The sequence below is a fragment of the Camelina sativa genome, chromosome 11 (genome assembly GCF_000633955.1).
Source record: "Camelina sativa cultivar DH55 chromosome 11, Cs, whole genome shotgun sequence".
Lineage (NCBI taxonomy): Eukaryota > Viridiplantae > Streptophyta > Magnoliopsida > Brassicales > Brassicaceae > Camelina > Camelina sativa.
This window is the reverse complement of record NC_025695.1, coordinates 33,270,799-33,294,919: the sequence shown is the minus strand read 5'-3', so window position 1 is coordinate 33,294,919 and position 24,121 is coordinate 33,270,799. Positions and strand designations below refer to the sequence as shown.

General features: G+C 37.9%; 3 protein-coding genes, 1 non-coding gene and 2 pseudogenes across 4 annotated transcripts; 2 read left to right on the top strand and 4 right to left on the bottom strand.

Annotated features, from left to right (window-relative positions):
- LOC104725005 lies at positions 1,868-3,241 on the top strand. Its single transcript, XM_010443595.2, has one exon. It carries the CDS (start codon positions 2,097-2,099, stop codon positions 3,108-3,110), a length of 1,014 nt encoding a protein of 337 aa, XP_010441897.1. The 5' UTR covers positions 1,868-2,096; the 3' UTR covers positions 3,111-3,241.
- LOC104728606 lies at positions 5,339-7,161 on the bottom strand (annotated as a pseudogene).
- LOC104728605 lies at positions 10,137-11,231 on the top strand. The gene has a single exon (XM_010447564.1). It carries the CDS (start codon positions 10,137-10,139, stop codon positions 11,229-11,231), a length of 1,095 nt encoding a protein of 364 aa, XP_010445866.1.
- Positions 11,333-13,988, bottom strand: LOC104725004 (probable anion transporter 5). Its single transcript, XM_019232187.1, has 2 exons — positions 13,672-13,988; positions 11,333-13,057 (listed from the first exon to the last, which is right to left on the bottom strand). The coding sequence occupies exon 2, from the start codon at positions 12,930-12,932 to the stop codon at positions 11,634-11,636; it is 1,299 nt and encodes a 432-aa protein (XP_019087732.1). The 5' UTR covers positions 12,933-13,057; positions 13,672-13,988; the 3' UTR covers positions 11,333-11,633.
- Positions 14,075-14,147, bottom strand: TRNAV-UAC. Its single transcript has one exon. It is a non-coding gene; the product is annotated as a tRNA-Val (tRNA).
- Positions 17,818-19,722, bottom strand: LOC109127390 (annotated as a pseudogene).

The window sequence follows — 24,121 nt, the reverse complement described above, 5'->3', positions numbered from 1 at the left end:
CTAGTCGCTAGTTAATTATCATTTGAGTTTTCTTTTTGATATATATATATATATACTTATAAAATTTGTAATCATGTGATTTCAATGGCTTAAGCTGTCTTAAGCTGTCTAAAACATGTACAAAAGGAACTGAAGGAAACGTTTCAGGTAATTTGTAACCCTGGCACAGGACAAATCCTTGAACTTACCAAGTGGAGACGAATAGTGTTAAGGTGATGAGCTATCCTTGAACGTATGATCCAGTTGAGAAACAAAACAATACAAGGTGGTATCAATGGCATTGTGTCTGATAGTTTCGAGAAGCATTAAATTATTATGACATTAATGTCGAATGTATTAGACCCATTAATGGTGTTTTGTATAATTACATAGCTTCAGTTACAAGTTTTCAGAGGATTCTGTGGTCTTTTGCTTTGATGTTAGAAGTTCAGATTTATTCAAATTGATGGGACTTTCATTTAGAGGGTGTTATGGAAATATGATAAACTACAATGGTAAATAGTTACAGGCTTAATGGTCAAAGCGTACATACGTATTGCCAGCTTTGGGCAAGATTGTGGTCGGCGTACACATTGTTGGAGTGACTCGGACGAATGAAATTGTGTTGGCGTCGTGCTATTTTGTGCCTTTCGACCACTTCTACTACAATATCTAGAGAAAAACAATCATAAGACTTCAAATCCAAGGAACTGAAGTGTTTCCTTATAAACTAGCTAGTTAGCATATTTCTAAACCATACAGAGGACGTGAAGGTTTTGCAAGTGATTTAATTAAAATAAAGACTAGCTAGTCTGGTTCTAATTATTGCTGTAAGGTTGGATCTTAAATTGCAAGTGACAGTAAGGTTGGATCTTATTACTGTCATTAACCTTCTTGGATAATTGTTTTCCCTTGTTTACTTGTTTACAGTTGGGCAATGGTTGTTCTAAGCTAAAATTTGAGAAAACATACCAAAAACAAACATAGAACCTCTTTAGTGGGATGCTAGATGGATGATGTTTGTTGTAATAGGATTGCACTTTGTATCCATCTAAAACAAATGATTCTTTTACTCACATTTTGATATAAAATGGACGATTGTGGTAAGAAAAACAAAGCTTTATGGAATGTTCTAAACTTTGTAAATAAATGGTTTACAGGCTCATGCCAACCCATAAAAATTGCCTATTGTAGGTTAGATTCCATATCAATGTCACTAATTTGGAATTTTGGAGTACTCTTCGTATTCTAATTAAATATTTTTAAAACGTACTTTTTTTTCTTTAGAAGAATTTTCCAAATTTCTCAATTTTCAAACATCTTTTCCGTTCCATTAAAAAAATATATAAAGTACAAAAAAGCTAAATACATCTCATTCCTTCTCTGTTTAAACTAAGGGGGGGNNNGGGGGGTATGCTCCTAATATTCTAAATTAATTATTTTCAAACTAAATATATAAATCGAAATGGTACTTCTTCATATTTTTAATTCCAAAAAAAAAGAAAAAAACGTACTACTTCTTTGAATTTCTAGAAGAAATTTCCAATTTTCCAAACATCTTTTCATTTTAAAAAATTTAAGTAATTAAACCTTTATGTAATCTATTTTTTTAACTCGGTGCTAACTTTTAAACTAAAGTCACTAATTTGGATTTTTGGTGTACTCCTAATATTCTAAATTAAAAAATAAATATAAAGATCTTTAACGTACTTCTTTAAATTTTTTAAAAGAATTTTCCAATTTTTAAATCATCTTTTCCATTTAAAACAAAATCAAAGTAATTAAAAAGCTAAATTTCCTTTACTATAATCTAATTCCTTAACTCGGTTTAAAACTTTACAATACTTAAATTGTTATATTTCTCTCTTTCCGTTTTCTCCACAATTACTCATCATTTAGCTCGTGTTTTAAAATCACACACTCAAAAAAAAAGTGGTCTCTTCAACTTCGCTTTCTGCGATCCTTCTTCACTTCCCATAGTAGTATTTATAAATTGCTTCGACTAACCCAAACTCTTCATCGATCTCTCATTATTGTTTAAAAAAAAAAAAAAACCAAACTTTCTTTTTTTAAAGACAACTCAAAGGTCTCTCCTTTTTTTTTTTTTTTAAAGAGTCATGTCTCAACCATGGAAAATACCAAAATCGAGCCGTATCTTAAGATTCATATCGGAGTTTCAGAATTCTCCGAAACGCGGCGGGTCTTTGTTCGTCGAAACTGGCTTCCCAGCTTCTCTGATCGATCTCTTCTTTCAAAACCGCGATCGTTTCAAGAAACCAACGTCTAAACGCTTCCAACGAATCGAACGCCAGATTCAAACCGCTCCAAACGCTTCTTCATTGACCAATAAAGACTCGATTTTGGAAAAGCCCCTGAAGGTGAAACCCGTACGGAGTGAGATCGAGAAAGTTAATGTCAGTAAAGGTAAATTAGCGGCGGAGAATCAGAACGCGATTAAAAATAGCGGCTGCGTTTGCGGTGAAAGCGGTGCGTTCGTTTTGATGGCGTTTAAAGTTTTAATAGTGGCGTTGCTCGCCTTGAGCACGAAGAAGAAGCTCACTGTCGGAATCACTCTCTCCGCCTTGGCTCTTCTCTTAACAGAGCTCGTGGCGGCGCGTGTGTTCACTCGCTCCAAGCTCTGTAAAACCGACGAAAACAAAAACGCGATTTCCCGCGTAAAAATCGTAACTTTAGATGAAACTCGAGTTCCTTGTCCGAAAGAAACAGAGCAGCCTGTAGTAGCTAAAACAGAGGATTCGAAATCGAAAGATACAACGATCCGTGATCTGTTGTCCAAGGACGAGAAGTCACCAAGTAAAAGTTCAAGACTAAAATCGAAGATTGTGAAGAAGCTGAGGAGTTACAATATGAAGAAGAAGAAGAAGACGATGAAGATCAAAGAAGAGTCTCCTTTGGTTGAAGTCTCGAGTTTGGTTCTAAAAGACAATACAGAGATGAGTACTGAGTCTGCTGCTGCTGAGAGAGACGAAGAAAAGTTGAAAGACCAGTCATTGAGTGGGACTGCTCTGATCGTGATTGTGCTGACTAGTCTCTTATTTGGGAAGATCTTAGCCATTGTTCTTACACTATCTTGTCTTGTTCTTAGATTCGGAGTTGCCAAGAAAATCTAACCTTTGCATACAATTTTTTTGTATTCTTTTGAACAAAATTATTGGTATGTATAGTAGTTACATGTTTTGTATATGAAACTGTGAATTTTTCTTGTTTTAATAAGCTTTCCAATGAACCATAATTTTTAGCATAATGTTTGCGTTTGGCGTTTATATCAAAACTTTGAAAACGTAAAGTTATATTGTTTATATATTAATAAGTGCGTTTGAAACAGATTAAAGTTCATAATGATCAAAATTGGGGTTGCTTTGGGAAATACGGTAATGTTGCTTATGGAAATTATATTAGCACCAAAAGAAATTGTTAGGTAATGTATTAGTATAAATTTAGAAGTGCTTGTAGTTGGTAAGTGAAAGACAATTAGGCTTCACTAAGCTAAAATAGCACTAGATTGTGTAAAAAAAGTGATGGTAGGTTATGTGGCAATATTAATCAAATCACATGACAATTATTAACGGAAAAAAGGTAACCATTTAGGTTTCTGGTCAGCCATTTAGCAAAGAAAAATGGTTAGGTTAATTAAGCCTAGTTTTAGTTCAAAAAAAAAAAAAAAGTTAATTAAGCCTAGTTAAGCTTGTGTTTAAAAGTTTTGAGAACTCACTCTGATTGGAGATCAAGATCAAATGCTTAGTGTTGTGCTTAATGTAAAGTTTCAATGATTATGTCAAATCTGATATGGTAAGAGATGTGGTTTGTGTTGGTTGATATCACTCCAAATATATATGATACAGTGATAGTGATAAGAGTTTGACTTGTAGATGTGATAAAATATATAATCTTGGTCAATATCACTCCAATTCAGAGTATTACACTTGGAATAGTTTTCTTATTTTTCTAAATTATTACACTGTGGTGTCAAAATATATGTATACATGTGTTTCCTGAAATTCATGGTATATAAAATAAGAGAGTTCTTAATTCAAAATGTTTTTTTTCCTAACCTTATAAATAAAATATAGTAGATTGTTGAATCATCTTTATAAGAAACATGAAAACACAAGATGATTGCTGTGAATAATAATAGACAAAGAAATCAAATCATGCTTTTGGACAAAGGTAAAAAAATAGGAATAAAAAATACTGGATGTGTTTACTGTAAAGCTTTTGTAAATAAAATAAAGAAATACTACTAAACAAGTTTCGGACAAAGACAGTGTCTTTGGGTTTTGATTCGATAGATCTTTACCTAATTCAAAATGAACATTATAGTGGCAAATCCTCCATTGCTAAGTTTTCTTATTTTATTGTTACTTGTCTTTTCTTTTTGGGCATATCATGCTTACCACTAAGTGTTATAGTCAAGCCAAAATTTTTACGATCTTGTGTTTTTTTTTGGGCAGCAAATCTTAGATATTTTGATCAAAATTTTTAAAATATCTTATAAAACTTATAATATACAAAACACTTGACAAGATATGTGATACGCGTAATATGTTGTATTTTCAGAAACAAATAATTTTTGTCTTTTTCTGCTTATGATTTATATCAGGGTCTTGGAGTGGTGCATTTGCATATTAGTGTAAGTGTATTTACCCTTTGATTACAAAATAGTCTAAGATATTTAAGTGGTGCATTTGCATAAGATATTTTCTAAGTGTATATGTTTTCAGTTTAATCAGATTTTCGAGGTACTGAAGTCGATAACTGTATTGTAAATGTAAAATTCTGGGCAAGAGTGTATTTGTGACAAAAAAAAAAAAGTGTATTTGATGAAAATTTATTAGTATGGAAATAATCACTTGTTGCAAAAAGTAAAACGTGATAATCGAGTTATACGAGTTAGCGTTAGGATAAATGTTGGAAATAAGTCAAAAAGATTAGATAAGTGAAACCAATAATAACTCATGCGTGAATGTGAAATCTGTCGGACGTGATTATAAAAGATTTTAAAATACAATGATCAACGAATGTCTAATAAAGTAGCCACGCATAATTTGTTCTTCTACTATACCGTAACATCTTTCTTCCGAAAAAGCGACAGCAATACAAATTGAGCATTGAACTTATGCCAAGATTCGTATATATATAATTAAGAATGATGGTAAAGATGGATATAAAGGGGGACAATAATAGACCAAATCGAAACCGATCGATTCAATATATTATTAGTGCAATAACAATCGAAGCAAAAACTTCTAATTAAATTTGGCTTGGTTTAACTCTCATCTTCGGCTAATTGTGTTGTTTTATATATAAGTTACAAAGAAGAAAGAAAATAACAGTGAGATTCACCACATAACACGATCACTTTCACACTGAACATTTTACATGAGGACTATATATACAATATTTCATAGAGACATATAAGTCCAATTAATAACAAGAACACAAACAAACAAACATTATTTTTGTCTAAGAATTAAACATTAGTTTTCTCTTACACAACCAAAGGAGGAATACTTTGTTCATTCCTGAAGAAATTGGTTGGATCAATCTTCCCTTTAACCATAGCCAATCTCTTAAAATTACTTCCAAAGTACCTGAACCCCCATAACCTCGCATCTTCAAAGCTTGTATTAACTCCTCTATTCATACCTAAATCAAGATCTCTGTAATTCAAGTAAGCTCCTCTTGGTGATCCAGAGACATAAACGCTCATATACCTATAAAGCAATCTCATCCATCTCACATGCTTCTCCATCTCTCCAATGTCCTTCACTCTCCATTTCACCATATACTGTATATTATATAGATTCCCTCTTCTATGTGGAAATGGAGTCTCTCTTTCACCAATCTCATACATTTTACCACCTAATGGTTCCATTATCATCATTGGAGATTCGACCTCGTGAAACCTCTTCCATATACCTTCTAGACCGATTTCAGGAACCGGGTTCTTGACAAAGTCAGATTTTGCTTTGAAATACAGATCATTGTATCTTTGTTCTCGATCGAGAAGAGTCTCTAGTGGCTGCCCTTTCTTCCAGTTAAAGTACATTATTGAATCGATCCAGCTCATTTCCGAACAGTCTTGAACCTTTAACCCTAATTCCGGAAACTTCTGATTCATCAAAGGAATCAGTTTATCGATACCTCCAAGATAATTTGCCTGGAATGTAGCTTGAACAGATCCTCCGGAATTGTAAATGATGACTCGGATGAAGAGATCATCTTCAAGCTCTGCTGCAATATGCTGCCATCTATGAACAATTTTCGTCATATTCTGTGTGAAAGGTAAGTACCTTGTGAAGCACGTTACTTTCTCTGGAACCCTAACTAGCTTCACTTTCCATGAAACTACAACTCCAAAGCTAGCTGCTCCACCTCCTCTAATCGCCCAGAATAAATCTTCACCCATTTCTCTCCTACTGTTGTAGATTCTCCCGTTTGCGTCTACAAAACGCGCGTCCACAATGTTATCCGCGGCTAAACCGTGTTTCCTCATCATTGCGCCAAACCCTCCTCCACTAAAATGACCTCCAACTCCAACACTAGGGCATGTTCCTGCAGGGAAACCATGGATCTTGCTCAATTTAGCAATTTTATAGTAAAGCTCACCGATCGTAGCACCGGCTCCAACCCAAGCTGTTTCATCCGCAAGGTTGATCTCGATCGATCGAAGATTAACGAGGTCGAGGATAATGAAAGGCGAGTGTAATGAGAGGTAAGAAAGGCCTAACTTGTACCCCAAGTTTCCTGCTGCAGAGTAATGATCTCTGGACTTCTGATTCAGTTCTTGGTGTAACGATCAGAATTGGCTTCTGGCTTGTGAAATTCAAGCTCAGGAAATTGTAGTTTTGTGATAAAGATTGCGAGAAATCGGCATAAAGTCTTGAATCTGGATCGTGGATGAAGCTTTTAGGGTTTTTGAAGCTTGAATCAGAATGTGTCGACATGCAACTGAGAAACTGGTCTCTACCAGGAAGAGAATTGGAATCGGAATTGACCCATTTGACTAAGAAGACAAGAAACAGAGACAAAGCAAAAGCTTCAAGCGTTCTCATCTTTAGTGTATTGGTTTTCGTGTATTTGAAGTTACAGAGATATATCATTTGTTCTTGTTCTGGTGATGGGAGAAGGAGTACCAGAGATTTTAATGAGAGAACTGATGAAGTGGGAAGAAAGAGTAAACTAGGTTCCAACTAACACCGACGAAGAGATTAAAATTTTAAAATTCAACGAAAATGAATTTTTGGAATTTTGTGTTGCATAGAAACAAATACTGTATAATTTAAATAATAGGCTTCTAAGTTTAGGTATAAGAAAATTAAGTATATTAATTCGAGTAGTGATTATATTCCAACAATGGGAATTACGTGCTATAGTATGCATTACCATATTTATCAGTTATTGGAACATTTTCTCATTATTAACTTATACCTCCATAGCTATGATAAAGACCTTGAAGAAGAAAAACATTCACAATTTTGTGCTAATATATAGTAAATTAGTAATTATTTAAATTTTCCTATCTAATTGTGTATGGGCAAAACCTACCAACCTGCATTCATTATAGGACTATTTCAATTCTGCATCATAATGTATTCTAATTTTTCGTGTTCTCAAATGTCTCAAAAGAACTCTTATATTATGGGATCCTAAGCAAGTGGATGATTTTGCAGTAAAAAAGGCATGAGTTTTGGTAAATGTAAGGGTTATTAATTAAATCATATTTTACATTACTTCTACAGTTTTGTGTATTTGTGAACAAATTAGTATTCAAAACATTAAATGAAGCGATCGTCAGGTAATATTTACTGCAACTCAACGGCATGAAAGCAATGTGTCGACGTTTTCTAATTGTTAATTGTCTTCCACTGATCGCTCTTGCGGTGTTGCCCACTGCATGAGTCATTTGTGTTACAGTGAGCAACTGAGCATAATAAACAAGGATTGAACTAATTTGAGATACACTATAACAAATGGAACCAAAATAAAACTGAATCATCTGAATTTTTAATAACGGCCTCGTCATAAAATCATTTTATAAGAACTTTAATAACTTTTACAATATGAAATTACAAACCCCTCAATTATTATTCAATCGATCTAATTAATGAAGCAACGACGCTACTAAAGATACAGAGCAAACCCGGGATGAAGAACACAGCTCTCCAGCTCTCAGGGTGTGACAAAAAAGTATTGGAAACAAAAAAGTAGAGTCACCTGGCTGAAAGAGGGAGACCGTAATACAAAGTTCTTCCATGCCACCACGAAGCAACGACGTGCTAGAAACCGTATTTGTAGTTTAAAAAACAATGTGGGTGCCTTGGTGGAGTCAGAGGATGGTATAGAACATGTGGTTACTCAATATTTCCAAGATCTCTTTTCGGCCTCAAATACATCGGGTGTGGAGGAAGCTCTGCGGTATGTCAAGGAAAAAGTCACGCCTGAGATAAACGCTTCGTTAATCCATCCTCCTTCGAATGGAGAGATACGAAAGGCTGTGTATGGTATTAATCCTGATAAAGCACCTGGTCCCGATGGGATGACAAGCCTTTTTTCCAACGTTTCTGGAAATCCATCAGTAAGGATATCATCAAGATGGTTAAGGATTTCTTTGAGCAAGGTTCTTTTGATCCAAGGCTAAACGAGACCAACATTTGTATGATCCCCAAGAATGAGAGGCCGCGAGAGATGGGGGAGTCCAGACCTATTAGCTTATGCAATGTAAGCTATAAGATTATCTCGAAATTTCTCTCTAATAGGCTGCGGAAAGCTCTCCCGAAGCTTATCTCGGAGACACAATCGGCCTTTGTGGCTCGACGCCTGATCACAGATAACATCTTGCTAGCACAAGAGAATTTCCACGCTATCCGTACCAATTCAACCTGCAGATCAAAGTTTCTAGCAATAAAAACGGATATGAGCAAGGCGTATGATCGAGTGGAATGGTCGTTTTTAGAGAAACTTATGTGCAAGCTAGGGTTCGATCAAAAATGGATCTCGATGATGATGTGTTGCATTTCTTCAGTCTCTTATAAAGTGCTCATCAATGGAGAAGCAAAAGGAAATATAATCCCTTCAAGAGGATTACGCCAAGGCGACCCGCTTTCTCCCTTTTTGTTCATTTTATGTACAGAAGCATTGCTAGCGCAACTTCATGGTGTAGAAGAAGAAGGACGCATTACAGGGCTTATAATTGCCCAAGGGAGCCCTCCAGTGTCACATTTACTCTTTGCAGACGACAATCTGTTCTTCTGTAGGGCAGATATCCAGCAGTGTGCTGAGCTTTTAAAGATTATAAACTGTTATGGGGCAGCTTCGGGACAACAGTTGAATAAGGCAAAATCGGCGATTCTGTTTGGCAATAGAGTGGAGCAAAATCTTAAAGCGGATCTAAAAAAGGCTCTTGGTATCTCAAGAGAAGGAGATATGGGGACGTATTTGGGACTACTAGAGACGATTTGTGGATCCAAGCAACAGGTTTTTGCTTTTGTACAAGATCGTTTAAATGCTAGGATAAACTCCTCGTCTGCAAAGTTTCTGTCAAAGGGAGGACGAGAAGTGTTGATAAAATCAGTTGCACAAGCCTTACCAACTTATGTTATGTCTTGTTTCCTACTTCCTCAGCAGATCATTAATAAACTTCGAGGAGCTGTGGCTAGATTCTGGTGGAGCACAAAAAACAACAACAAAGGACTCCATTGGGTGGCGTGGGATAAAATCAGTGTTCCCTTGGAACAAGGGGGCTTGGATTTCGTGACTTAAAGGATTTCAATCTAGCTTTACTTGCTAAACAGACCTGGAGACTTCTCAGGTACCCAGACTCCCTGCTTTGTCGTGTTTTAAAGGGGCGATATTTCAGATATTCAAATCCCATGGACGTGCAAAGAGTTAATTCCCCATCTTTTGAGTGGCGTAGTATGATGGCAGCAAAGCCATTACTCCAACAAGGTCTCCGGAAAAACATACGCTCTGGGTTTAACACCCGCGTTTGGTTGGATAATTGGATCCCCACAATACCAGCGAGACCAGCGAAGGACCGAGAGGTATTCAAGGATCCAAACCTTTATGTGAATCATTTGATAGATTTTGATTCAAAGACTTGGAAAATGGATTAGCTAATTGAACTGGTGGATCCGATGGATGTCCCCCTTATCACTTGTCTACAACCTAGTAAGAGGTTTATGGTTGACGACTATGTTTGGAGCCATACCAAGTTATGTCAATACACAGTCAGATCCGGATACGTGATCGCTACTCAAGCAGCCCAGGAGATAGTTGAACCAAGCACTACCAAGTTAAAGAGTCAAGTCTGGAAACCGAAGACGTCACGGAAAATCAAACACTTCTTGTGGCTAGCCCTCTCGGGATGTGTAGCTTCAAATAGCCGTCTAGCTGATCGACACTGCGGTACAGACAAGACATGTCACAGATGTGGAGATGAGGAGGAATCGATTAACCATATCTTATTTAGATGTCCGCCGGCTTTGCAGGTGTCGGCTCTTTCCAATATTGCAACTATTCCGGGGGTCTTCCCGAGTAATTCGATTTACACAAACTTTGACTACCTACTCTGGCAAGCTAAGGAACAGGGAACTCCGAAAGATCAGCTTGAGGTTTTCCCTTGGATCTTGTGGTACTTATGGAAAGCGCGGAATGAGAAAACGTTTAACAACAAGGATACATCCCCTTTAGACACGCTGGAACTTGCTTCCTCGGAGGCGGCTGCATGGAGATTGGCTCAGATACTCGATTCCTATGAGGAACCAGATGATAGTCAAGACGAGGAGGTGGAGGCCGACGGGGAAATCCTCGGAGAGTTTAGATGCCAGATTGACGCATCTTGGGAGTCTAGGGATCAGTTTGCGGGTTTGGGTTTTGTGATGTTGGGTCCGGTACGAACTTTTGGCTTGAAATGTACGCAGAGGCATCTCTCGGTACTACACGCTAAGCTTGCAGCGTTACTATGGGCAATGGAGTCATCGATTCACCAAGGATGGACATTGGTCCACTTTGAGACTGATTGTCTTACCATTATCAAACTTACAGAGGAGATCGATGATTGGCCCAGTTTTTCGAGAGAGTTGAGTTCTTTTTCTGATCTAAAAGCTAAATTTTTGGTCTTTTCCATTTCTCATATTCTTAGAACTTTAAATGTCCGTGCCGATCATCTTGCAAAGATTGTTCGAGCGCAAGGTTCTTTATTTTACCATGTAGACTCGATTGTTCCGTAGTGGTTGGCTTTAGGGACCAACCTATTTGAATTTGAGTAATAAAATTATGGTGTTTTTGAAGTAAAAAAAAAAAAAAGAAACTGATAGAAGAGGAAACTGGGGATACTAAAGATTACAATTTTTTATTCATAGTATATTTGAAAGATCAACCAATCAATACTCTTTGGTGTGATTCAAGTTTATTCACCCCCAAAAAAAAATAGTACCAATAAGCCTGAGGACAACATTTCAAAACCATCAGTCAAGAACTCAAGATCTTTACTGCACACAACAACATTTTCCCTCAAAAAAATCCGAATCAATCGATCTTCGATTCAGGCTTCAAAATGTAGAATGTAGAGGCTTTTTTACTAACTAATCTTGACAAGGGTTTCTCTAAAAAGTTTTGATCTTTTCTTTTTCTCAATCAAAGATCCTTTCTCCTGTAGAGAACAGCAAAAACACAACGGAGCTAAAGATACAGAGCAAACCCGGGATGAAGAACACAGCTCTCCAGCTCTCAGGGTGTGACAAATCTGAGTAAACCAATTTAGATGCTTCAAGAAGCTTTCCAGTCAAATCGACACCAATGATTCCAGCTAATGTCCCAGCAGTATTTGAAACTCCCATCACAATTCCTGCATATCTTGGAGCAATATCCATATGGTTCACCGCAAAACCTGCTCTTCCTAGTGCCAAAAACCCAAGAGCCACAGAGGAACAAAGGATCACACCATTCTCGGTTCTAAATATAGGCAAAGCCATCAATGCTGCTGAAGCAACTAGGAACCCAACCGTGTTCAAGAACTTGCGGGTTCTGGTTACTGAGAGTATTCTCTTGGTGATCAAGTAGTCTGCGATAAACCCACCAACGATGGAGAACACAAACATGTTGAGGTATGGCACCATCTTTGATGAATCCATTCCTTGGAGACTGATCTGGAGTCCAAGCTCGAAATACGTTGGAAGCCAGTTCATCAACACATATAAAGCGTAATGGAATGTGAAATTGTTAACCACGATGGCCCAAACAGGTAAACTGAGCATGATTTTCTTCCACGGGATATGAGTAACTTTGTGGTGGTTTACATTAGTCGGCAACAGAGCACCTCCAAATCCAGCAGCAGCAGCTTTTGGATGCTCGGACCGAGGTGGGTCAGTAGCGTACCTAATCCAAAGTAATGACCATATAACACCTGCTAATGCCTCTGCTAAGAAAACTGATTCCGGCCCTCTAAGCTCAACTAAAGCAGGGAGAAGCCACATTCCTAAAGCTGCACCTAAATACATTCCCGATGTCGTTATGGAAACCAATCTAGACCTTTCATGAGGAGGAACCCACTGAGCCAAAACTGTGTGGATAGAAGGAAAGATGAAACCTTGAGCAACACCAACAAGTAAACGGGCAACAACTAAAAGCCCGACTCTGTTTGGATCAAGAGGAACCAAGAAACACGTCGATGACCATAACACAAATGACAGAAGAAGAACTTTCCTTCCCCCAATTTTCTGAGCTGCCCAACCTCCAGGGACTTGAGAGCAAGCGTAGCCAACAAAGAATGTAGAAAGTATGGTTCCTTTGCTTGATTGGTTGATCCCAGCAGCATCTGCAGCGACGGTATACGCAATAGAGAAGCCAACACGCTCTATGTAACACACGCAGGTGCTGAGGAAAGTTAAGAAGACTATGACATAGCGTTGCGGGATATTCGATAACTTCATGTTAGACCTTTTCTCTGATCTAGCGCATTTATGTCATACAAAAACCCTCTAAAGCACCACCACATAAGAAAAAGAGACCAGGAGGAAAAAATAAGCTTCAAGACTCCCTAATCCACAGTCAAAATCTGCAAAGCCAGAATCGAACTGGTTAATCGTGGACATGTACAAATGACTGCAGTTAACACAAAACTTGCAAGATGATTCGAAATGACTTATGAGTAATCCTCTGATCATTAACAAAATAGACACAAACCCAATTTCTGATAATTATAGCCAACATTTGTCCCTTGTTCAGATATATAACGAGATACGTATAAATAACACAACTTTTATCCATTATTCAGTTAGGCATCCTAAAAATACACATATCAGGCTTCTCTAGACATACAATAAGGCATCTAGAATGTAGATATCAAGTCAAATCCTTCAACAAATCATAAACAGATCTTGAAAAAAAAAACAAGACAATCAAAAAGCCTAAACTTTAGCATAAGTGATTATCTTGAATCTACTACACTTAGGGATCACAAACTTAATTCCTGATGAACATTACATTACGATTCAAATGTTACCACAAAGACTCAGTTTTGATTACAAGGCACACAAAGCCAGAAAAAAATAACGGATGCTTTCTTTCAATCGAGGAGTCTCGATTCAAGTTATACTACCAAAGAAACTAAACAATGGAATCTTCGAAACAAGTATGAAGCAGCCGAATTGTACAGTAAAATGTATTTACCTTTGTTGTTCCAAAGTCCTCAATTTTTTCTGGCAATCGAAGTTGAACTGCAAGATCGGATGAGCAGCAATGCGAATTAAGGGTTTTTACGGTAAAAGTAAAATCGAAATCGATTTAAGGAATTGGAGAGATTTGGGGGAAAATGACGGATGGGTTTTTGAGTTTTACGGTGGAGATAGCGAAAGAGAGACAGAGAGATAGAGAGAGAGAAGTAATGTGTGACGCAGTGGTCCACGGTGAAGGAGATGAGTTTTTTAGGGTTTGTGAAGAAAAAGAAGATGATGGAGGAGATCGCTTTTTTTTTTTTTTTTTTTGGGGTCAACGACGATGTCTGTGAAAGAAATTTACGTAACGGCCATTTCCTTTTGTTAATTCATTAACTAGTTAAAAAAGTGCAAAAATATGGTGCTGCCCAGGATCGAACTGGAGACCTTTTGCGTGTAAGGCAAACGTGATAACCACTACACCACAGCACCTTCTTGTTTAGAAACACAGTTTTAGCTTATTTAATAACTAAAATTATCAGAACTTTGATTTGTTGTTGAACCTTGAATTTGATAAACAAAAAAAAAAAAGGAAAAAAAGAAAGAAGTTAGAGCATGCCCATTAGTCATCCTCCAATTAGTGTCCCTAATTTTTAATAATATTAAAAATAATACTAATCTATTTTTAGATCTTCATCTCCTTGTTTTTATTTTTTCTCATCCCATTAGTCATCCCTAAATATGGGTGTCTTATGTAATTTTTGTTAAAAATGTGTTTTTAGTATATTTTATAATGGTATAAGTGTTGGTTATATAATATATGCAATATTAGGAAAATAAAACTAGAAAATGTACGTATGTAGGTATAGTAGAATACATTTACCTACATTTTATAAACTAACTTAATATTTGGATAGATATACAAAATACAAAAAATTTATTTGCTTTCGGATACATATATCTACTTTTTTCAGTTAGATTCAACCTTGTTATAAACTAAGGTATTATTTGGTTTAATTTTGGATCAATTTCATTCATCTAAACTATATAAGACTTTATGGGTTCAACCTCATTATAAAAATCTTAGTCGACATGTGAAACAATGCTGTAACTTACACAAACAGCCTATAACTTAACCAACCACAAACCCGAAAAGAAAAGATAAAAGCATTGTCTGTTCACAGAACTGACCAAAGTGTTAAAACGATTAACTTCTTGTTCTTCTACTTCACTCGGTCATCACTGTCGAAGGAACAACTTTCTCTATGATGCTTTTAAGGGCGGGTGCGCTAACAAACTTGTTATCCTCAAAGCATGACTATTAGACAATATCCCACATCGAAAGAAATAAGATTTATGGGGCAATATAAATAGTACATGGATCCCTCCACTTATTGCCAATTGGTTTTAGGTTGGATATCTATGTTTACTAATATGGTATCAGAGCTGTATTAGACAATATCCCACATCGAGAGAAATAAGTTTTGTGGGGCAATATAAATAGTACATGGATCCCTCCAGGCATAGCCAATTGGTTTTGGGTTGGATATCTATGTTTATTAATATGGTATCAAAGCCCATGGTTATGCCCAACAAGCAAATTTCCATAAAAATGGTTTCCCACCTATGTGGCTCATATAAGTGGCATGTCTTGTTGTGGATTAAAATTTCTTTCGATTGTGGGTTCACCCGTGGATGTCTAGTCCCACAAACTTCACGCTACAGATGTCCAATCCTGAGCGTGAGAGGGATGTATTAGATAATATCCCATATCGAGAAAAATAAAATTTGTGGGGCAATATAAATAGTACATGGATTCTTCCACTCATAACCAATTGGTTTTGGGTTGGATATCTATGATTAGTAATATATCCAAAAGACAAGCCTTCGTAGTCGTGACCGCCGCTTCTGACACGGAGATGAATTCTAAGTTTCTTGGAACATGTGATGGAAGCTTGGACATGAGACTCATGAGTAGGTTTGAAAATGAATCCCGGTTTAGGCATGGCTTTAGTCAAGAAACCGGAGATTCTGAGCCATTGACTCGAGGACTTCATTGAACATAGAGAAGTTTTTCGCAGAAGCAAAGAACGGGAAATCAACATTTGTGTTTCTTTGGAGACAGTTGATAAATTGATCTTGCAGGGAGGCTGAAGAAGAAGTTGGTGTTATGGTGTAGAATGAAAAATATAGAGCTAGACACGAAACAAAATAAATTGCGGGGAGTGGTTTTGAGACTCCCATCCCTGCAGCCAATAGTATATAGAACAGAGAAGCCAAACACACACACACACAATTAGGCTTCAAGAAGATGCAAAACACTATGTTATGATTATGAAAGGCTATGATAAAACAAGATCCATTAAATAAGATTGGTGATATGTTTTAACATTAATTAAGACTTTTTTTGGTCTCTTAATATATATGAAAAATTGTAAACCGATTATGATAATAATAAGTGATAGCCATCTTTCACGTGTAAAGCGTTGACTTTGTTTTAGTTTGTATCATAGGAAAACTAGAAGATAATGCACATTTAGTGGACAATATAATGCAAATACTGTAAGTTAAAAGACTCATATGGATTCAAATTAGCTTCTTGTTCTGATAGTTACTTGTGATTTTGTGATAAAATAGCTTAAGACATAAATTAACCTCTATACGATGTTGTCAGAGTCTTGTTCTGTGCGATGTTGACGTCCGTAATGGCGCAACACTGAAGGCAGTGACGTTGTAGTTTCTTTTAATGTATTTTTGTGTAAATCAGGGCACAATAGTTGATCGAATAGACTACAATATCGAAAACATTTATTACATCGATTAAGGAAGGCTATATAAAACAATTACAAAAGGTTTGACTCTTTACAAAAAACTCGTAACATTTCGTGAATATCACAGATTTGCGACCTTCAAGAATTCAAAGAGAAGTCAAAGATTGAATGATAGTGCTCTGTTCTTTTTAGGCAAAAGTTTGTTGAGAAGTAAAACTGAAAACGTTTGGAATAGCTACATTATATCTACGAGTGTCAAAATAGTTCCAATTTATGAATCAACCCAAACCAAATCAATCCAAAAACTTATTGGATTGATAGTTTGAGTTTTATATCATATCAAATCAAGATTGCATTATTTTTTAATAATAATACATGCATCAAGGAAAAGTAATAGTAAAGCCCTGTTCGTTTGGTGAACTATACATAATATCTATATATAGTATCTAAACGCAGTATCTGGACGCAACATCTAGATAATGTTTGTTTGTGTTATTGGTTCATGTGTCCATAAATTGTATCTAGATGCAATTATGTTTGTTTTGTAAGTTGATATTTGTATTTAGATACAATATATGTAAAAGACCAAAAACGCAAATTTGCGGTTTTGGCGTGAAAACGTGATTTTGCAGTTTTGGCGGAAAAACGTGATTTTGCGGTTTTGGGGAAAAACGTAATTTTACGAGTTTGGCGAGAAAAACGAGATTTTGCGGTTTGGGAAAAAACGAGATTTTGCAGTTTTGACGTAAAAACAAGATTTTGCATTTTTTGCTTGAAAACGTAATTTTGTGAGTTTGGCAGAAAAACGAGTTTTTGCGGTTTTGGCGGAAAACCGATATTTTGCGATTTTGGCAGGAAAATGAGATTTTGCGAGTTTGGCGGAAAAATGAGATTTTGCTGTTTTTTCGGGAAAACGAGATTTTGCTGGTTTGGCGAGAAAAGAAAATTTTGCATTTTTTTGCGGGAAAACGTAGTTTTGCGTTTTTGACGGAAAAACGTAATTTTGCGGTTTTGGCGGGAAAACAAGTTTTTGTGTTTTTGCATTTTTGGCAAAAAAACGAGATTTTGCGGTTTTGGCGGGAAAACGAGATTTTACGGTTTTACCAATTATAGATGAGTTTACGTCATCCAAACTCTCCAAAAAATCTAGATACCTAATCCAGTTCATTTCTTAATTGTCACTAAACGAACAATAACATGCATTTTTATCCAGATACTGCCTCTGGTTAACCAAACGAATAACACCTAATAATAATCTATTAAGGAGATCAGTTCATAATGAAAATGAACTTGTAAACGAAGAAATCTGACAGAAAATATTGCTTAACATATTTCATTACATTTATGACTTGAAGGATCTATCTTCACCTCGCTCCCTAGACATTCAGCTTCTAGATTGTGCATTTAAAAGAGCAAATGTATGTATCTAAGGTTCCAATCATCTTTAAGATGATAGGGTACATACAACGAGACTTGCACGTCATGCAAAATGGGCGAGATACACTGTTACTGAGAACCACCTCAAATGATTCGTCCGTAACCTTTATTATGCTTTTTGGCATGAGCCCTGTAAAGTCTCCTAGCACACAATCCAAATGCAAACTAGCTTGGTGGTCGTTACATGTGTAAAACCATGTCTTTGGATTGGTTTCTTTCTCACAAATCTCACATCAGTATTTACCACTTGCTTTTTCGCCATAGCATAGTATGAGAGGTTGATCATCAACTCTATGCTTTACAACTCTTGGTAAAGTAGCGCATCTAAAATCTAAAGAAAATCCACAATCATATTCAATGCATCTAAGCATATCAAATGAATATTCATTGCAACTATTGCATTATCTTCTTTCATTTTGTGAAGTGCAATATGTGGGGTGATGGGGATGACTTGGGTGGAAAAATGGCTCAGAAATTGAACCGCACCAAACATTGAACGCCTTTCTCCCATCATGATAAAATAAACCATTAGTATTTATATAACAAGCATCACAAATAAAGAAGGCATTGTTTGTAACTAGAGTTAGCCGATCATTGTGTAGCACATGCCATTTTCTTTTTGGAGATTTAAGCAGTTTTGGTGGAGAATAAATCACAACCGATACAATCATAGAAGGGTTGGAGAAATATTGGATGGGTGCATGCATTACAACGCTTGTTGTCCTCACATAGAATACTTAGTGTGGAGTTTCAGGTAATGCTCTTTGTGGCTGAAATGTTGTATTGTTTTGTCATCTATCATTACATATGGATCTATGTCTTCTGTTTCTCCTTCGAGTTCTTTCCCGTTCCATACATCTTTTTTTGTAGCACATTTTGAATGGACAACATAACCATGACACCTCTGACAAGAATAATCCCCACAAGTCCAATCCACTTTCTGGCGACAAACTCCACACACTGAATTCACAACACCAAGAATAGAAGTGCCAGAAATACGATGATCATGTCGATTAATGTTTATGAGGCGTGGAAGGCCGAAACAGTCTTTATGAATCATGAAATCACATTGAAAGCATACATAAGGGCTCCGATCTCCATTCAGACCGCATGCATTACATATAAAATAATTGAGTCTTGGGAGAATGGTGATCATGAGATTTCAGATCTAGAAGAGATTGCGGTGGTGGGTATAAAACACAACGCATATCCAAGCTAAAGTTACAAGAAGAGCAGTGATAAAACATTTTCATCATCAGCCATTCTTCCGCAAAGAAGACATTTTCCATCAGAATAGTCTAGTGGTTGACCTGTGTGGAGCTTAAGAAAGTGTAAGGAGTGGTAAGAGTAGTTTACTTCCAAAGGATGTTTTAACTTAGATGTTATTTGTCATACACAATCCGCATGGAAGGCTAAATCACATTCCTTACATTTGTAAGAAAACCCATCACTAGTCTTCCCGCATTTAGCATCAAAATCAAACTTGATCCGCTCCTTGAGAAGGGTGAGCTTGTGATGATGCAGCTCAAAATTGTCAATAACCTCCGGTGGTGGGTACTTGGCGCAATATAGATCAACTTCGAACCAATCCAAATCAAATATAGGTTCGACAGTCAATAACCTCCAGTGGTGGGTGCTAATGTCAAGCCACAAGCCCAACAACAAGCTCAGGTCCAACAACAAGAAACAGCCCAAGTCTCACACAAAGGTCAACGGTTCAAAACCCCTCAAGAGTGCGACAGGTCACTGCAACCTTCTCTGCAACACAAGAAGACAAATGTGCAGGTTACACAAAAGGAACAACTGATCAAACCTGCGGATTCCTTGAATATGGTACTATCAAACCGTTTTGGTCCCATAGAAGCAAGTGGCTAGATGATTGACATATGTCACAAGATCCTACATTGTATCAAGGATCTAGAATGTTTTTTAGGTAGTATAAGTATCAACATCTTGTATAAGCAAAAGCTAAGTTTGATTCAATACAAAGTTTACCTACTTTCAAACTTCTTTATTGTTTATTCACATGGTATCCGAGCTTCTCAAACCTTAATTGGTGCTGTAATGGCAGAGAATCCTGGTTCCTATCCTTTTCCTTCCACTCTTCATGTTGCTAGCTCAGTTAACATTAAACTGAGTGACAGAAATGATCTTCTCTGGAAAACCCAATTTGAGTCGTTGCTTCGGTGTCAGAAGCTTCTCGGGTTCTTCAATGGGTCAATCCCACAACCATCGGCGGTTACAGTCACCAACACCAACAATCACGCCGTTGAAGCTCCAAATCCGGTATATGAAGAATGGATCTACACGGATGAGCTAATCAAGTCCTGGATCTTTGGTACTCTCACCGAGGAAGTGCTCGGTCTTGTTCACGCCCTGACCACATCTCAAGATGTTTGGCTCGCCCTTGCTGGTAACTTTAACAAAAGCTCCACTGCTCGAGAGTTTGATCTCCGTTGTTGACTTCAACTTCTGAACATCAAAAGTAAAACTTTTACCGACTACTGCTGTGAGTTTCGAGCTGTGTGTGATAATCAGAGGTTTATTGGTAAACCGGTGGATGAAAATATGAAGATTTTCACCTTTCTTAACGGGCTGGGCCGTGAATATGATCCAATAACAACTGTCCTCCAAAGCTCTATGTCTCGCACTCTGGCCCCGACGTTCGACGATGTCGTTTCAGATGTCTCTGGCTACAACTCGAAGTTACAAGCATATGAAGCTCACTCCGATGTTTCACCTCATCTTGCCTTTCATACCCAACGAGGTGGATACTCTGGCTCCAGACAGAGGGGTCGTGGCTCTGGTCGTGGAAGGGGCGGATATTCTACTCGTGGTAGAGGTTTCTCTCAACAAGTCAGCTCCTCCGGTTGGAATCAATCTGGTAACTCCTCTCGTCCTGTTTGTCAGATATGTGGCCGTACTGGTCACGTTGCTCTCAAATGCTGGAATCGATTTGACAACTCTTATCAAAGTGATGATGTTCCACAAGCCCTTGCTGCTCTTCGACTTGCAGACCCCAATGGTCGAGAATGGGTCACTGATTCTGGAGCTACAGATTATATCACCTCTGCTGCTGAGTCCCTTCAAACTTCGACGCTGTATAATGGCCCTGAGAATGTAATGGTGGCAGATGGGACTTTCCAACCCATCACACACGTTGGTTCCACTACACTCACAACCCCAACAGGTAGTATTCCTCTTTATGATGTTCTTGTCTGTCCGAACATGGAGAAATCTCTGTTATCGATATCCAAGTTGTGTGATGACTATCCATGTTGTGTTTTCTTTGACTCTAATTGTGTATATGTTATTGACCTAGCAACTCAGAGGGTTGTGACAAAGGGACCACGCCGTGAAGGGTTTTATGTGTTGAAGAATGTGGAATTTGCAGCCTTCTACTCAAATCATCAGGTTGCAGCTAGTGATATGGTGTGGCATCAGCGGTTGGGACATGCTAACTTCCAGATTCTTCAACTCTTACAATCCAGCAAGGCAATCTCTCTTAATAAGAGCAGCACTACTTCTGTTTGTGAACCTTGCCAAATGGGAAAGAGCACTAAGCTTCCTTTTTCTTCCTCTAGTTCGTTTGTTAAGGAACCCTTGATCGATTACACTGTGATCTATGGGGTCCATCACCAGTTGTATCTGTTCAAGGTTTCAAATATTATGCAGTCTTTTTGGATGAATTTACTCGCTATTCTTGGATATTTCCTCTCAAGTCCAAATCTGATTTTTGTGATGTGTTTGTGGGGTTTCAAAAGCAAATTGAAAATCAGTTGGGTAGGAAGATTAAAGTATTTCAGAGTGATGGTGGTGGTGAGTTTATAAGTACTCGATTTAAATCTCATCTACGAAATTATGGGATCTAACATTTGCTCTCTTGTCCATCAACTCCAGAGCAAAACAGAATGGCTGAGAGGAAACATCGACATCTTACTGAGCTTGGAATTGTCAATGTTATTTCAGAGTAAAACTCCACTTAAGTTTTGGGTTGAAGCGTTTTATTCGGCTAATTTCATCAGCAACTTGCTTCCCTCACCATCCCTTGGTCAGCAAAGTCCTCATGAACTATTGTTTAAGCAAAAACTGGATTATTCCTTTCTCCGTGTGTTTGGCTCTGCATGTTATCCTTGTATGCGTTCTGTTACTCAACATAAGCTCGAGCCACGATCACTCCAGTGTGCGTTTCTTGGTTATAACGCACAATATAAAGGTTATCGATGTCTTTATCCTCCTAATGGACGAGTATATATTAGTCGTCATGTTATTTTTGATGAGGGTTGTTTTCCCTTCACTGATCGATACAAGGGCTTGGTAACACAACATACGACTGGTACTCTTGGTGCTTGGCAAGCCGCTGATTCCTCTACTTCGATCCGAGTCTTAACTACTATCCCAACTTACATCACCAATTCTCATCAAGATTCCCAGTGGCTTGAATATGTTGCGGAATATCCTCAGGAGGCTCCTGGTTGTGCTACTCCGTGTACAATTGCTGAGCCGGATGCCTTCTTGTCACCAAGTGCAGCTTCCTCACCGGATCAGTCTACCGTGACTATTGATGTCCTTAGTTCTCCGGATTCTGTTTCTGTTCCTCGACTGCCTGCATCCTCTACTCAGTCTGTTCATCCCATGACAACAAGGTCGCAAGCTGGTATTCATCGTCCAAATCCACGATATGCCCTTGTAGCTAGCAAAACCATTCCTTCTCTTCCTCAAACCGTTGCCGAGGCGTTAAACCATCCTGGTTGGCGGCAGGCTATGTTGGATGAACTCAACTCTATCTATGAGAATCACACTTGGGACTTGATCCCTCCGAAAAAAGCGATGAACATATTGGGGTGTTGATGGGTCTTTACTGTTAAGCTCAATGCAGATGGCACTGTCAACAAGTTGAAAGCTCGCCTTGTGGCCAAGGGGTTTAATCAAGAGGCTGGTGTGGACTTTAATGAGACTTATAGTCCGGTTGTGAGGACGTCTACCATTCGAATTGTGCTCTCTGTTTCCACCGCTAAGAGTTGGGATGTCACTCAGTTGGATGTGAAGAATGCTTTTCTTCATGGAGATTTACAAGAAAATGTCTATATGATCCAACCTCCAGGTTTCAAAGATGTTAACAAACCGACTCATGTTTGTTCCCTACGCAAGGCTCTTTACGGTTTAAAACAGGCTCCCAGGGCCTGGTTTGATAAATTCAGTAACTATCTTCAAGAATTTGGGTTTGTGTGTAGCAAAGCTGATCCCTCATTGTTCACTTATCGTCGAAATGGTGACACGATGGTCCTCCAGTTGCATGTGGATGACATTTTGCTGACAGGTTCGAATCCTACACTATTTAAATCCCTGATTGCTGAGCTTAGTTCTCGGTTTGCAATGAAAGACTTAGGGAATATACACTACTTCCTGGGTATTCAAGCACATGCTCTTCCTCATGGTCTGTTTCTCCATCAAGAAAAGTATATTGAAGAGATCTTGCACCATGCTAATATGTTCACTTGCAACTCTGTTCACACTTTGCTGCCTTTGCGCCTTGATCATGTTTTCAAGGATAATAAGCCATTTTCTAAGCCCTCTTACTTCAGAAGTCTTGCTGGGAAGCTTCAATACTTGACCATTACTCGTCCTGATATTCAGTTTGCTTTTAACTTCATTTATCAATGAATGCACTCTCCCTCTGAGTCAGATTTAGGTCTCCTCAAACAGATTCTTCGCTATCTCCGTGGCACTTCGAAAATGGGTTTGCATCTCTACAAGAACAGTCCTCTACATCTTGTTTCCTACAGTGATAGTGACTATGCGGGGTGTAAGGATACTCGTCGATCTACTTCTGGGTTCTGTGTTTTATTGGGCACGAATATTGTGTCCTGGTCTGCAAAGAGTCAACCTACAGTTTCTCGGTACTCCACAGAAGCTGAGTACCGTGCTCTCGTTTCCACTGCTTCTGAACTCACCTGGACTGCTTTGGTTCTACGAGATCTTGGTATCTCTCAATCATATGCTGCTCTTCTCCATTGTGATAATCTTTTTGCAGTCCACTTGTATGCAAATCCTGTTCTTCACAATCGTTCCAAACACTTTGATGTTGATTATCATTATGTCCGTGAACAAGTAGCACTTGGTCTCCTTGAGGTTCAATACATTCCAGCCGAACTGCAACTTGCTGATATCTTCACCAAGTCCCTTCCATGACCATCCTTTCAACGCTTACGACACAAACTGAATGTGCGTCTTCCCCCCCACACTCAGTTTGCGGGG

Excerpts from the sequence above, each read along its gene's own strand:
- LOC104728605 (XM_010447564.1), top strand. The coding sequence starts at position 10,137 with ATGGATGTCCCCCTTATCACTTGTCTACAACCTAGTAAGAGGTTTATG.
- LOC104725004 (XM_019232187.1), bottom strand. The coding sequence starts at position 12,932 with ATGAAGTTATCGAATATCCCGCAACGCTATGTCATAGTCTTCTTAACT.
- LOC104725005 (XM_010443595.2), top strand. The coding sequence starts at position 2,097 with ATGTCTCAACCATGGAAAATACCAAAATCGAGCCGTATCTTAAGATTC.